The following is a 16500-nucleotide window of genomic DNA, read 5'->3' as shown; positions in this document are numbered from 1 at the left end:
AAACTAATTGTGAAACTATTCTATAATCATAAGAGATCAAAAAATTGAGCCTCATGGACAACCATCCTTTAAACTGCTGTCAAAGGAAGCCTACACTGTGAATCTCGTCTTCAGTAACTTAATTGTGAAAATAATATATGCAACACAAACAAAACTTGATGAACGAACTATATGATCATGAGAGGATATCAGAAGATTGAGCCCCAAGGGCAACCTTGATGAATACATCCTCCAAAGTGGTGTCTGCAAGACCCCATGCTTGGACTGTGAATCTCTTCTTCAGGTTCTCAACTGCCTTGAAAACATCAGAAATCCGAATTTCATGTTTGGGGATCTCAAACTTCTGGGTTCCTGATATGTGGTATATCTTTTGAGCATTTTGAGAGAGGCCTCTCACCATTGTTTCCACTTCTGCATCATGCTCTGCAGAGGTTGTCATGGTGAACACAAAGGATCCTCCATATCTTCCTTTCAGCTGCCATATTACAAAAACAACACACTAGTTATGTATCTTAGAGAAAAAATTGTTGTAAGAAACCATGATGATAATAATGTCAATTAATGAATCTCATATTAACAAGGTCCAGCCTGAGAAGGTAACTTTCTTTGTCCTGTGACTGATGTACCACAAATCAGGGGAAACTAACAACGTCCTGTGACTGATGTACCACCAATTAGGGTACTATATTCTGTGACTGCACTGAAGTTTATACTCAAGCCTTGAGCCTGACAGATCTTGTTATAATGGGAACATTTGTTGTTTGAAAAATGTAATGTAATCTGCTCCAAACTTGTCTCACTTATGAAGTCACCAAGACTTCAGAAGTTCAGATCTATTACCTGAAGCTTGCTAAAATCCATTCAGCACAAAGGAAATTATGTAAAAAACTTATTCTTAGAATTATGAATCAGCACTGAATTGTGGATGGTCATGCCTTTGTACTAAAACCTTACAAAATACTTGTATGACAATAATTGATTAGTGATCAGAAAAACATAATGTCGAAATTTAGTTCCTTTGAAGCAACACCCTGGGTGTGATTGTGAGATATGCGGGTGTTGGACCATAAGGTGTTGGCAGAAATTTTGGGTTAGGCATGAGGTTTAGAGTACTGGGCTCATAAATCAAAACCTTTATAACGAAGTTACTTGTCACGTGCAGACCTTCTGACACAGTGACACTAGTCAAATGTGTGGGTCGCTTGCTCCATACACTCGTTGAAATCAAGGCCTCTCCATTTGCTTTGATACATGATGATGTGCTCTTTGTGTCTAAATGAGTTGCGAGAACAAAGACAGAAGCGAACTTTATAGAGTAATATTATTGCTTTGAAGGGACGCCTTGCAGGTGCTAAAGCTTTATGTAGAGTAGCGCACTATATGTACTTAGCTTTGTGGATGGCCAAAGGATAACACGTGACCTATGAATATTAGGCCATTTGGAGAGATCCCGCCACTATCCCGTCTTACAGCACAATTATTTCTAGTTCAACAGATTTCGGCTCCATAACTAAGCACGAGGAAAAATAAAGTACTTTTCTGGACTTCATCTAACATCCCCTAATTCAAGGTACTACAGTAACTTTGGCATTAATAACTTGTTCACATCAGAAGTAGAGATTTACCTGCTTAGGGCCTCCAATACATTGCAAGCTGCCATCAACAAAAATGCCAATCCGATCACACAGAACTTCTGCCTCTTCCATAGAATGTGCTAGAAGAAGAGAAAAAAACAGAGAGAATAATGGGGATTATATTCAGAAGATTAACCATTATGGTCCAGATATATAAACAATCAAACTCATAAAATCAGACACTAGGTTTTAAAACAAAAATATAGGATGTGTGTGTACTCGTCGAGTACATACACAATAGATATACATAAGAGTTTGAGCAACCGGCAAAATCTTAATAGGAGCTTTCTTGCATACAGAATTGCAGAGAGAGAGAGAGAGAGAGAGAGAGAGAGAGAGAGAGAGAGAGAGAGAGAGAGTACTTGTAAGAATAATTGCCCTATCTTGTTTTGCTCGCTTCACAACATTCCACAGATTATTTCTTGAAGCAGGGTCTAATCCAGTACTTGGTTCATCCATGTAAACAACCTTAAATAAGTAACAGTATCATTTAGACCACCTCAAGTCATAAGAGGATTAAGAGGTACAAGCAACAGAGTCCTGGGAACAAAAAACTAACCTTAGGGTCACCGATCAAGGAAATAGCAACACTAAGCCTCCTTTTCATTCCTCCACTATATTTTCCAGCGAACTTGTCACCAACACCACCATGATATAAGTTGACACTTTTTAAAGATTCTTCAACTGCCTGCAGTAACATAATCACATCAACATGAAGAAATTACATTCAATAAGGCAGCTTTGCTAGTCTTCCCATAACCATACCCACCTTATATTTTAGACCCAGCTAAAATTTCTATACTGACCACCTATGATGGGGATGGATATATAATTACATATCCACCATAGTAGGCATTAACAACCACTCTACCACCCAAGTGGATGTCCACTACGGCTCTACATATTCAACATCCTTACCTACCCAAGTATAAACCTATATTCACAACTGCTCTACCACCCGAGTGGATATCCATGTCCACGCTTATGCCCGCATATTATCTGCCAATTACAAATCCAAATTCAACTTGGGAATAATTTTAATATTTTTTTTTTGAAAAGTTACTCCGTATAATAGTTGTGGATACATGGTGGGGTTCAAGCGGGAGAGTAGATGTGGGGCGGGGTGGAAAGATATGGGAAGGGTAGAATTTTTAATCTATCACTTACTCATTACCATGGCGGATATGAACTTTTGATTTTCATACAGCCATACCAGACCCTTACCAACCAAATTCAAACACTCAAACCATACCCACTCTAATTGGGGTGGGTATGATGCGGATTCCACAAAATTGTATGAACTTGCCATCCGTATTGCAATGACACTATATTTTCAACTAGCAGTTCCACACACAAAACAAAATCTGTAACAATGATGTTGTTTTGATAGTACAAATGATGGGCTTGCGTGCAGCCGTGCATTTCTCGCATAACACTCCCAAGTCCCACATTGGCGAGAAAAAAGATTGACTTAACCATATTTGGCCCTCGTAATACAGAAACAAGGCCTTCTCTTTTAGAATTATAGCTGTTTCTTTTTTCCTGTGGGCTAACTAGAAAAACTCCAATCCCACCAAAGTGGTTGTTTTGCAAAAGTTGTTAATTTAACCTCTTGAGTCTAGGATCACAAATTACAAGCTCAATCAAAGATGCCAGGGGTAAAAAAAAAAACACACACACATACACACAAAGAGAATACTAAGATAATTGAATTCCTAGGGGAATGTAATTCAGGATGCAACTCTTCTATCCTTTCAGATGTTTCATCAACTCATCAAGAATGCCTTCGTATTCTTAATCAAGATACATAGAGTACTCAAGTCTTTTGACCATCTAGATACTTTTGACAAAAGTTTTGCCAAAAACCAACATGACTACATATAAGACATTGACCTGCATTGTTGCCAAAAAAACTGACCTGCATTAAGGCAGAACCTTTCAGGTTTTTCAGGCGGCCATAAAAAATCAGGTGCTCTCTTCCGGTTAATGTCTCCCAAAGTAAGCTGAATTCAAAAGAGTGAAAAGGCATAGTCCATATCTGTAAATATTTGGAATACAATTGAAATAACACATACTTAACAAGGATTTAAAACCAAAAACATACTCATGCTGGGGGCAAACACCCATGCTGGTATATATTTCATTCATTTGATAACGAATGTCTGAACCCTCGACATAAGCAGCACCAGATGTCGGCTTTGTGAGTCCAATCATCTAAAGGAATAGAAAACAGACATTAACAATCATTTATTCCATTCTGTAAACAATCTGTCCATAAGTGTATTATCTTAACAAAAAGTCCCTCATTCTTATTTCCACTCACATTGTTTAGTGCTTCTTATATATTAGTATTCCCAAAATAAATCTCAGCTAATTTATTAATGTATAGTTTAGTGCTTAGTAGATTTTTTTTTATTTCCAAAATAAACCTCAGGTCCTTTAGTATCGAAGCTTACAAGAGCAAACAATGATAATTGAAAAAAAAGAACAGGCATTACATATGCAATTGATAATGCAATGTTTTCGGTTTTTTTTTTTTTTTGGGGGGGGGGGGGGGTGCTATAAGAAAAGCACAGACTAAAAAGATTCAATCTTATCAAACATAGGTTAAAAGGTGATACATAAATAAGAAGTCATGTACATATGTTGCATACAAACAGTGCAGTGTTCTCACCATGCTGATGAAGGAGGTTTTCCCAGCACCATTTGGGCCAAGCATCCCAAAGCATTCGCCACGTCGCACGGCAAGAGACATTCCTTTGACTGCGAGCTTTGGAGGATTTCCATCCCTTCCAGAATAGATCTTTCTCAGGTTGTTGCAAATTATGGAAATGCTAGAACTTTGTTCTGACAACAATTGCTCCACCCTCTCCCTCTGTTTGGTAAGGAAAAAATCATGAGCAAAAGTATACAACTAAAAGATCGCAACTAAAGACATCTGTTGATTATTTTCTATTTCCTATTCTACTGTAAGTAACTAAGTTAAGCACATAACACATGCTAGGTGCCTAATACTGTAGTTGCATTCATATATCAAATTATCTACGAACTTCTATAATAACAAAGACTACTTATTGACAATTTGCATTTGAGTGCTTCAGCAAACTGACATCTAAAATGTGGAAAGCTAGACAGAGTCATGCAGCACCAAGGAGAAACATGAACTTAAAGCTTAAAGAAGAGCTGCTAAAAGACCAAAACAATGAATTGTTTATTTACATAACAAATCATCTTTAGAGAAAGAAAACATAACACCCCTAATGTTTTCTATAAATTAACTAATGGCCACCGTAAAAGAGACTCAAAAGATGATGCAGTAAAATCAACTAAACTCAAAAGCCAGTATGAAAATTTCTCCCCAACTTTCAAAGCTGTGCATATAATGGTAAGAAACAGAAAGACCTCTTGCACAACATCAGCTTTCTCCATCTCAACAAAGACTTTTGATCCTTGCTTTTGTAAACTATGCTTCTGTGAAACAGACTTGGACTTTCTCAGCAAGCTGCGGAAGAAAATTAGAGGAGTTCTCTTCACACCACTTCCAGATGATACAACTTGATCAACATAGAATGCAATAGGGAGTACGACCAGCCACTCAATAAACATGATGATCATAACTTCTTTCATCCCATTCATGCTGTCACCCAAATTTTCCCACCGCATACCATGGGTTCCCATATAATCCCCAAGAAAAGAATATTGTCCAAGCTCATATAAACCTCGAAACAGAGAGAATCCAGGGTATAGCTCCATAACAATAATCCATCCTCCTGTAATGAAAAGGTCAATAAAGAATAGCACAACACATATGGATATCAAGATTAAACAACCAAGAAGCGATGCATATTCCCAAGTTTGATGAAGCAATATAAACCCACGCAATATTTAAATTAAAACCAAATATGGCTTCTTATGCTGTTAAATGCAATCATACTCAGTATTAATCATTTGGCAAAATTACACTCAATGACATGAACTTATTTGTATCATTATATTAGAACAAACTTGATCACTAAATACATTCAATGACATGGGTTACTCGTTAAAAACACACATTGACAAGAAATTGGTTACTGAAAACCCATTCAAGTGAATGTAGACTTGTAGTTGGACCATAGTTCATGTCAATGAGGTTTAGTGTGTATGGTATACAATACATTACACATAAATCCACTTGATCCATCACATACATTATGTAGTAATCATAACAACCCCCTACATGTGCTATCAACTTCATTCCAGAGGAAAAGGGGTTTGACAATGCTAAAGAATTATACCTTGACAGAATAATAGATATGCACCTACTATTCAGAAAAAATGGCATATGGCCAAAATGAAGTTGTTGAATATAAACAGAACCATATATTAGCTTACTTGGAAATGAAGTATCTTGAATAAAATTTTGAAATAGAAATCCTCCTAACAGCCCAGTGCCAAACGTCAGTAAATACCCAACAGCTGTAAGAAATTGGTGACAAAACATTAGGACCACAAGAAGACAGTTCAGTACACCACTACATCAAAAGAAGGTAGCATTGAGCCCAGGGTCTAACCTCTAGCAGTTAAAACATTTGAAAACAAAGGGGCCACAAGAAAAGCCATTGAAATCTGCAAGTTTATATAAATAAAATAGAATACAAATTGGATGCTGTAGTCATTTGTTGTGAAGATTTTTAGTCCTACAGAGAAAACAACACAGGGCATGAGGATCAAATATATCACAACACTTGCCATGTAATATAAAAGAATTAAAAAATCGAGTTAAGTTATAATTACCAATAACAGATCCAAATATCACAAAGCAGGTCATGTAGATTACAGATAAAACTAGAAAGTAAGCATAGGAAATTGTCCAATATGGGCCATCACCAAGCCCATGCATTTTCATCATGATACGCAATCGCTGTTGTTTTTCATAAACCAGAGCAGTCAATACAACCTGTGCCAATTTACAGAATTCTTAAATATCTTGATGTGAATTCTCAATAAGTTACTGCCAAACATCATGAAATAATTCTTATGTCAAACTGCATGCATAACATCTACCACTACATGCAATGTATAGAAACTTAGAATTTGCCATATTGATGGAAAAATATTTATTTACAAGTAAGCACGTGTGAGAATCCAAATAGTAAGAAAGACAATGAGGCAAAAGTAAGGGCGCACAAAAAAATGGTATAGGCTGAGCATATGCGATTTAAATCAATTACTAAATAGGAAATGGAACAACTTTAAAATATGGAATATGTAGAATTTAAAATTCTTATTGATGGTCTTTGCCAAGCAACCTGAACACTCTCAGAAACACATTGCCTTCTAAACCTTAAGTTATACTATGCCGGCATCAAAATTGGGTTTTAAAATCTCCGGAAAGAAATAAAATGAAAAGAGTGCATTTTCATGCAAACACGATGACAAAGCTACTTTGCACTGTATATTTACTTTGTGTTATATAACATTAAATGTGGACTACAGGAGCTATTTTATTAGCTAAACTTTCACCAGACAAGTCAGATGGTGCTCCAATAACATCTTTAATTTGCTTCCCTCAATAAGATATAAGCTCTGATAGTCACATTACATTATATCCAATTCAATCTGCTAAAAACAAGTTACTTACCTCCGGGTTTTTTTTTTAGTTGACACATATTCCTTTTTAGGAAGTTTATTTTTAGTTGACACGTTTCTTTTTTGGGTAAGTTTTATACCTTGCATTTACTAGTGTACCCCACTTGCTTTGTCAGTCTCTCTCATTCTCTCTCCTCTCCTTAATATGTGTGCCTAAATTGAATGCGTCAACTAAATAGAAACGGAGGAAGTATATTTTACATTAAACTGGACTTATCAGACATTCTAGACCAATAGCTAAGTATTTCAAGCATTATAGAACTATGGCTACAAGACAGTAAGGAAAAGAAAATCCAAGAAATACTCCAAGAGGAATGCTTGTAAGCCACCACTAGCAAATGTCATGCATACTTACCGGAAATAGTGCTATAATGACATATGTAAAAAACTGAGCACTGAGAAGAGATGAAATATCAATTCTTAGTCGGGTTCCAGGTTTTGGCATTTCCTTAACAAACTCAAGAAGAATTTTTGTACTAGCACCGAACAGCCTCTGTAGATAGGCATTAGACACCTGTAATATAAAAAATGAATGTATTAAGTTTTACAGAAATAACCAAAATGCACATAAAAAGTATAGTTAATTGTGACTTTGAGATTAAGCTAAGTCTAGAGGCTGTTCCCACAATGAGTTCAACTCTTATCTTAGGTGACAATGATTAATGGTACCAGAGCATCAAGTCTCGAGTTACTCAACCCCATAAATAATTTTTATTTTAGAAGGATGTATAGAAAATTAGTAGATGGTATAAAAAATTGCCATTGCAACTGTTTTACTCTTCAGTTTCAATGCTAAATTCATACATCCATGCAAAAAAACCTTACTCTTGGTTGAATAAAGTAGATTATAATTACTAGAGACTCAACATACTACATTAAACATTAGCTACACCCACAGTCTAGAAATAGTCGTCAAATTGTCCTGATCCCTCATTAATGAAGATATAACAAGTCCCTACTCCCTATAAAATCCTTTAACTGATTGAATTATTTTCACAATCTTACCATCAAATTGTCTAAAAAGGTTACATTGCAACATTCCGAAATATACAATGACTACTTCAAGGAAGGTAAAAAATATTTTTTGATGTCCCAAATTAGTACAAATATGTGTGATGAGATTTTTTTTTTTTCCAGTTTAAAAAGAAAACAAACAAAAACAAGATTAAACAAACAAAAAACATATCAAACAGAACAGTTTCCCAAAGGTTAGCAGCAACCCTGAATTTTTACATGAATAATTTTCTTGCCATAAAGTTAACAGTTAAACTTCCATCCATATCAGGTCCATAGATTTCTAACCCTGTATAAGATAGACTGGTATAAAGGACTGGACAAATCATGCCACTACAGTTGAGGGAGAACAAGTTCCAATGCATGGTCATGGAGTTGGAAACACAAAAACATAAAAGTGGAGTATAATTGGCAAGAACATAATGAGCCACCATACTAGAACATTAACAAAAAATCCAACAAGGTCAACAAACAAAGAGAAAATGTCAATGACTATAGTCTATAGAGTCTAAAATGACAAGCAAGCAACCGTGAATTCAGAGCAATTACCATATTTATAGAGCGTAGTACACGTAGCAATGCAATTCTAGAAAATCCAGTGTCATTCTTGTATGTTGTATTATACCATATGTTCACGTTAAAGTTGTTCATGTCTGAGTTGAGGATATCATATGCTGTCATAAGAAACAAAACATAAATATGTGCAAAGAAGAATATCTTAGACAATTAAAGTTGTTAAAGACCAACCTGTGACAAATTCATTTATCTTCCTTTCTGGGTTACCTTTACGGTAACCCTTGTACAGCTCATGATTTATATCAGAAGAACTATTGCGCCATAGTGAAAGACCTTGAGCACATTCTACATCTGTATAAAAAGCATCCATTATATATTCATAATGGTGCACCATAATTCAGGAGGGAAGACAGAAAAACTGCGTAAATAACATTAGGGAAGATAAGATTGTATACTTGTTATAAATGGGATTCCTATTTTAACGAATCTTCCATTACCTGAAGGGTCTACGGCATATCAGTCATTAAGTCTTTGTCATCGAGGGAATCACCAAAAATACATGGCACCATGGTTATTGACAAGTTCAAGTTATTCTAATATCGTTTTCCAAGTCGTGCAAAAAATTATTTTACAAAACCTTGTCACAAATTGATTTCATAATCCTAAGTTGAGAAAATTGAATATGAGTTTTGAGTGTTGACTACAGGAAGGATATTGGTGGCCACCAATATTCAGCATACTATATTGTGAACCTCATGAAACTGTTAGTGCTAAAATTATCACATCATTTTAATTGTTTCATAGTTAACAAAGAGATATATCCTTTTTTTGAAGCAAAGCTGTTCTCTTTCTCTGTAATTTTGTAATTATCAATTGGATATGTATTTCTATCAAGAGTTATTCAAGACGGAGACAGAAATTTTGAAAGAACGTTTAACTTACGAAATGATGCAATATTATAAGCAATTAAACATGATATGAGATTCTAAGCAATATTGCTCCAGAAGATTGCAGGACACATAACAGATAAAATGATAGCAATATCTCTCCTGAAGATTGCAGGGCACATAACAGATATAATGATACATCTAGTTGTTGCCCCCATCATCCATTGAATCAAAGAGTTAAAATTGTGACAGAATTCACTGTTATATACAATCAGCTATAGAAATCCAATAGGCTGGTAGTACCTTGCTGTAAAGTTGACGATACAATATCTACAGGCAATGAAAATGACAAGCTCGACAGGCAGAGTGGTTGAACAAAGTACAGGGGAAGGCCTGAGGTGTAAGCAGGATCAAGAAAATTTTGAGTTCCAGGCTTCGAAGCTGATCCCTGGAGCAGTTTAATGCATCAATATTTGATATCCTTCCATAGCAACTAGCGGAGACAGAGTGCATTCCTAACCACTTACCAAGACATTGTTGGCCAAACTAAGTAAAAGGTTGGAGGTATTCACAGGGGATGTCGGAAACAGGTTGCTGGCCAAGCCTAGAAAGGTCCAAAATCACATAATTAAACCAGGTTCCAAGAAACAACTAGAAGTAAAAAAAATATACACGAAGGAGATATACCTTGCCCCAATGTTCGATTATTCCCAGTCACGAGTACAGTAACAGGACAAGTACCTGTCAGTCTACATGATTTACTAGGCAGGTCTGGAAATGTAAAACCATTAGTTCTCACAGCACGACTTTGAGGATCTGGAACTTGAAGCAATGCAGGCCATTTTTGGGGGTTAGGAATTGGACAGCTGGAAGCTTGATCCAATGTTGAATATTGAATCCCACATTCAGTTTTACCATTAACTTGAGCACAACCACATTTGAACTTTTCTTTGCTTAATTCATTGTCTATCACTCGTTGCAAGACAGAAAGAAGAATACAAAGTAAAACCGGAAATATTACAAGACAACAATTCGAACGTTTATTGCGTCTCTGCAGTGTATAGCCAGACAACATTAACGTTAAGAGAGTACTCACAAGTCACAAACATAATAACCATTTCAATTTCAAATAACTCGACATCTAAAGGTTAAGCGTTGATAAGGGACAGGTAGATGTAGGAATTGAAGCAAACAATCTGCAAGATTATATTATCATGCCTACAATATACTTCATATAGAGTATAATATATGCATGATTATTACATCAAAAAAAAAAAAAAAAATCTCAAACTTTCAGATGTCATGGATCACCTAACAATTCTAAAATGATCTAACGCTAAAAATGTCACAAAATATTCTCATTCATCATACATTTCACGGTTCAGCTACTAATATATACACCCATATTCACTAATTCAGCCACATCTACCACCATAAGGATTACTTACCCCCCAATCGACCAAATTCAGTTGTCACGTCACTAGTTCAAATTATAATTACACTTTCAACGTGACTATAAACCCCAAAAGGAGGACATAGCAAATTGTGCTAATATAAACAATAAACCACACAAACCCAATAAGAACAACAAAACACCACTACTACCATTAGGTCCATCACCATCAAGAACAATTGCAATAACACTATATTCAACAAATCTCCATTAAAATAGTAATAATCACGCAAAGTGACAAATACCCATGAATTGAAAACACCATAAAAACCCAAATCTGGACCAAATTACTAATGAATTAGATGAATTGAACCCATTAAAAAAAGCATAAAAAAAGGTACCTGAAAGATTAAGTTTTTCCGGAGAAGAGCATTGGCCTGGGTAGAAAAATTGGCGCGCCCATGTGAAGGAATTGTCATGGAATTCTGTGAAACTAACAAACTCAAAGTGAGGAGATGAGTTTGACCGTTATAATTAGAGTTGTGATTTTCTGGGCTTTTAAAATATACAAGTACAGAAGTACTTTTCCTACGCAATATATCGGATGCTCTTTCGGGTAGATAATTTCATAAGCTTTATTCACCGTATTTTCGCTGATGTGATTTAATCTGATGTGATTTGGTTTGATTTAATTTGAATAAACTTTGACATTAAATATACGATAATCTAATTTTCTTGGGTAGTGGGATCTTATTAAATTCTTAATATTGTGTACTTTATTAATATGTAATTTTCATAATTTTTTTAATTACAAAGTTAAACATATTTAGCAATAAAAAACTGCACATAAAACGATGATCTGATCTGAACTTATTTTTTATGATCTAAACTTACTTATCTGAAATAAGTAAAACTAAGGTGAACAAAAACAAGGCCTAAGTCCTCAATCTTGTGTCATTTTTCTTAGTGAAGGAGAGCTGCAAAGCCCAAAACAAGCAAACTTTAATGAAACAAAATAATGATCAGAATAACATACAGAAATAACAACAATTTTTGTTCTAACAACAACTTTTGTGTGTGGCTAGTCACCCCTGACCGACCGAGTAATCACTAACCAACCGAGTAATCCCTAACAGTCACCCCTAACCAAGTAACCATTGACTAGTCGAGTAGCCCTTGACCGATTGAGTAAACCCTGACCGAGTGACTGAACAACCCCTAACCAATTGATTGAGTAACCTCTGAAACCTCAACCATTGTGTAGAACTAAAATCGAATCTACCCCTACAAACCAGCAATAAATAAGGCCACTTTACACTGCTAAGGTCATTCAATAAAATGAGTTGAAGATACTTTGGGATCGTTAAGAACATGATCAACTTTTGAGTCAATCTGGTTTCATTGTAGTTGTTACTCGGTTAGCTTCTCTATAATTATGACCAATTTTGACTTTTGTCTATTGAACACGAAAGTTGCACTTTAATTTAAGCTCCCTCTATCCATTTTTTCATACTTTTGTAATACAAAATTCTTAGATCCTAATTAAACAAGGTTGCACCTTATTATAAAACTCCAATCCAATTCTTTATTTTTCATAGTTTCATAAATTTTTATTTATTAGGAGTACCAATATCACTTTATTTCATTTTTGGATAATCCCTTTTACTTACTCCACTTAAGCAACCATATTTATACCTTTCCACACACTCTCTCTTACTTTATCCACACTTTTCTTACATTCATTTACCTTTTCACGCATTTTACCTTATTATATTTTATTCAAAGAAATGGTTGTGTTGTGACAGCTCGTGTCAGAAAGGACCAAGAAAAAGTCATGTGATATCTGTAATCCCCCATATTTTAATTTAATTATAATTTATTTATATATTATTCTTACAATTATATTTATGGCAATTTCATTAAATAAATTATTTTTATGAAAGGATTTAAAATAAACTAGTGTATTTTTATTAATTTACAAGTAATTCTAACATAGCCCAAAACCTAAATACTACTCCTACTCTAATTAGGAAACCCAAAGCCCAATTAAAACCCTCAAAAACCCTCACTTTCCTCCTCCTTCTCACGTAAAAAAAAAAAAAAAAAAAAAGAGGAAAAGCCTTCATATTTTTTTTTCTCCTTCTTCCTACTGAATTCACGAAGCAAAGAAAAAAAAAAAAAAAAAAAAACCTGCTGACAACCGCTGCCGCTGCCAGCACCACCGCCCTGCCGCGCCGCCCAGCACCACCGCTGCCGCCCCCTGCAGTTTGCTTCCTCCCCCTCTCTTTTCCCTTATTTCTCCTTCTCTTATTCTTGTTATTTTTAATTAAAGCTTCGATTTTTATTTGTTTTCAATTATGAAATTATTGTTATTAGGCTTTAATAGTATGTATAAATTACAAAAGATTATAAATTTATGGGTTTTGTATGTTTAAATTATTATGTTAATTTTCAGATTTGGTTATGTATAAATTTAGGGTTTAAAGTGTTGATTTTTCATGTTTTAAAGGCTTGATAACGTACTAAGCAAATTACTTAATCATTCTATGTTCAAAGTATGTCAAAATATGATTATTTTGGTTGTATATTAATTTTCAGATTTATAAAGTTTCAATTTTTATGGATTAGTAGTGTTAATTTCATGTTCTTATGCTTCTAAACCTATAAAATATTTATTGTGGGTATTTTGTGATTGAAAAAGCTTTGAACTTTATATTCTAATCTTAATAAAAATTTTCAGATTTTATACCTTTTATTTTGAAGCCTCTAATTACATTGAATTGATATATTCTTGGGTTTTTAACACACTAACTTGCTATATAATGATTATTTCAAACAATTATGCTTATGGGGTTATTTTATATAGTTAAAACAAAATTCCAGATTTAATTACCTATTTCAAAGTTGTTGTAATTTGATACAAAACACTATATTTTCATAATTCTAACATGTAAACTTAAAGTTGGGATGTTATATTACTAACTTTGATTTTTGGGGACAATCTAAAGACTTTGTTTTGGTAATTTAAGAGGTTTTAAAGTAGTTTAGTATTGCTGTAATTTTAATTGCTTTGGTATTGATTTCTTTTCCTAATTGTTTGGTTTAGGAGAGGACTTTGTAGAAGGCGACTGCTAGTTTTAAAGTGGCCAACCGGATTGTTTACACAAGGTACGTACAAGATACGAAACCTTGCTTGTAGGTGCATGTTTAAGGACGGATCGAGAACTTAGTATCATGTATAGGATTGACTGGGTTAAATTGTCTGGTTATACATTGTGAATTTCAAATGATGTGCACTAGTTTATAATGCAAGTATTATTTGTGCTTTATTGATGCAAGGTGCGCTTAAAGGCAAAGGTATGTGTTTGGTGTAAAGATCAAATTATTACTCGTTCAGGATTATGTAAACAGGATGAGTAAAGGAGAAATTCAAGTCTTGTAAGACGAGGTTAAGTTTTTGGGGTGCCTTATGCACTCAAGGTGTTTATACACCGAGGTAGTAATGGAATAAATAATAAATGTTGCTTACCACTAATAAATCAAGAATTGAAATTGAAAAGTTGTTTTACTTGATTGTATTGTTATGCATATGAGTCATCACCAAGTTTAAACCTGTAAATCACGTAAAGTGCAAGATGGATGAGCAATAAAACTCTGGATTGGTGCACTTCTGGAGTAATGACAATCAGGGGTTGGGGTACATGGGGTATTAGCCGTGTACTTTTCTCGAGGCCGTCTGATCTACGAGTCTCTTCTTTCAAATATTATTTTTCTAAAACTAGGAGTTAGGTGAGATCTCATACTAACTACGGTCACGGAGTCGCGCCCGTGGTCGTTGGATGTTTATTGATGTTTCCGAAAGGAGGCATGGGGTTTTTCTTTATTGATGTTCCAAATGGGACATGGGTTGGACAACCTTGTATATTGCTAAATCCAATGAAATAAATAAACGAGTCAGTTAATATTAAATAGTGAGGTCTTAATTAATTTGTGAATCGAGTCGTGAATTGAGTCTATATTTAATGATGCTTGTGCTTGAATATTAGTAGCATGTTAGGTATTTTCTCAATTCGTTTTCGCAGCTTGTATGTACTCAGCTTTGCTGACTGCGTGCTTTTGTGTGTGTCTTTCTTTGGTCATGGCCTTCGCCTTTCAATGACCTTGTGACGATCCAATTTTTACACTTGTAATATTGGGGAGCAGAATAACCACAGGTTCTTACACATGCAGCATTCATCAGGGTTGTGGGATCTTGAGTAGAGAGTTGGTTGTTTCCATATTATTTATTTTGCAAAGCTTGAATTTAATTTAATTTGTTTTTAGTTGACGCTAATTCTTTGAGTTTGAAGTTATTAGGACTCTGAATTTAAACACTTACTACTTTTATTGGGTTTTGAATAAGGGCCTTAGTGGTTCCAACTTGTAATACTTATTTTGATTTAATACCTTTGTTTTGAGGTTTATTTAAAACTGTTTTGGTTTTCCGCTGCTAAATTCTGAGATAGCCTTAACGTTTGAACACGTGGCGGTAGCACACCAGTAATTCTCTTGAAATTGTTCAGGTTAGATACAGGTTTCTCACAGGTTTTTAAGAGAGAATTATTGGGGTGTTACAATATCGATCTTTCATAATCGAAGCTCATGCATGGCCTGATTCACATATCGTGTCATGCTAAGCAATGAGCCCCTTAATGGTTATTATATTTTTGTAAATTGGTCAAAAGTATGTTGAGTGACATGCATACAAGCCTATAAGCTCCTTTCAAATTTGAAAATAGTATCTATGTACAAGTTGTGTCTCTTATACCGGATCAAGCAATTTTCATGTCATGTCTAATTAATCACATATCCATCTTTAACTTTTATTATTATTATTATTATTATTATTATTATTATTATTATTTCCTTTTTTTTTTAAGTTGATATGGAAGAATAATACGAAGTATAAATGTAGAATCATCCTTTTTTGAAGTTGATACCTAATAAAAAAAATTCATTTGGGTATGATAAATTGACCATAGAAAGATTAATAAGCCTCTCTTTGATCATTATTGACCATGCAATTTTTTTTGACCATGCAACTTAAACAACTATTGTCATTTGTCATTTTGTCAACTTAAGTTAGGAATACTTAACATCAAATAACCAAAACAAAATAAAATCAATAGGCTACTCTAGACACCTTGAAAAGTTTTCAAGTTTACTTGTAAGACTTTGATTTTCATACCTATCAACAACAATTCAACACACTAAATTGTTTGTATTATTCAATAATATGCTTGAGTAGAAAATAATATAGTATAAAAATATTTATTGAAAGAAGTTAATCTATTAAATTAGTGACATTAGAACGCACGAGATATATTATTAAGTTAGTTGGATAAATAGTTCTTGGTATGGATTTTTTTTTTTAATAAATGAAATA

The 16500-nt window shown here is 34.4% G+C and overlaps 1 protein-coding gene and 1 long non-coding RNA gene across 2 annotated transcripts; one reads left to right on the top strand and one right to left on the bottom strand.

The window, feature by feature from the left end:
• Positions 1–48: 48 nt before the first annotated feature.
• Positions 49–11614, bottom strand: LOC145558388 (ABC transporter A family member 7-like). Its single transcript, XM_081619615.1, has 18 exons — positions 11477–11614; positions 10370–10733; positions 10210–10286; positions 9986–10130; positions 9027–9146; positions 8829–8953; positions 7621–7779; positions 6411–6573; positions 6188–6313; positions 6009–6092; positions 5037–5404; positions 4309–4509; positions 3739–3848; positions 3553–3637; positions 2194–2322; positions 1997–2102; positions 1626–1714; positions 49–475 (listed from the first exon to the last, which is right to left on the bottom strand). Exons 1-18 carry the CDS (start codon positions 11552–11554, stop codon positions 176–178), a joined length of 2829 nt encoding a protein of 942 aa, XP_081475741.1. The 5' UTR covers positions 11555–11614; the 3' UTR covers positions 49–175.
• Positions 11615–13172: 1558 nt separating this feature from the next.
• On the top strand, positions 13173–16046 carry LOC145559546 (uncharacterized). Its single transcript, XR_014092762.1, has 3 exons — positions 13173–13340; positions 14182–14243; positions 15279–16046. It is a non-coding gene; the product is annotated as an uncharacterized LOC145559546 (long non-coding RNA).
• The last annotated feature ends 454 nt before the right edge of the window (positions 16047–16500 follow it).

The sequence above is a fragment of the Chenopodium album genome, chromosome 9 (assembly GCF_948465745.1).
Source record: "Chenopodium album chromosome 9, dcCheAlbu1.1, whole genome shotgun sequence".
Classification (NCBI taxonomy): domain Eukaryota; kingdom Viridiplantae; phylum Streptophyta; class Magnoliopsida; order Caryophyllales; family Amaranthaceae; genus Chenopodium; species Chenopodium album.
This window is presented reverse-complemented; position numbering and strand designations above follow the sequence as displayed.

What these genes read in the sequence shown, in the direction of transcription:
- LOC145558388 (XM_081619615.1), bottom strand. Translation starts at nt 11,554, where the DNA reads ATGACAATTCCTTCACATGGGCGCGCCAATTTTTCTACCCAGGCCAAT. An exon ending in GATAAATGAATTTGTCACAG is followed by an intron (nt 8,954 to 9,026) that starts GTTGGTCTTTAA and finishes TTCTTATGACAG; the next exon opens with CATATGATATCCTCAACTCA. An exon ending in TCATTATAGCACTATTTCCG is followed by an intron (nt 6,574 to 7,620) that starts GTAAGTATGCAT and finishes AAATTGGCACAG; the next exon opens with GTTGTATTGACTGCTCTGGT.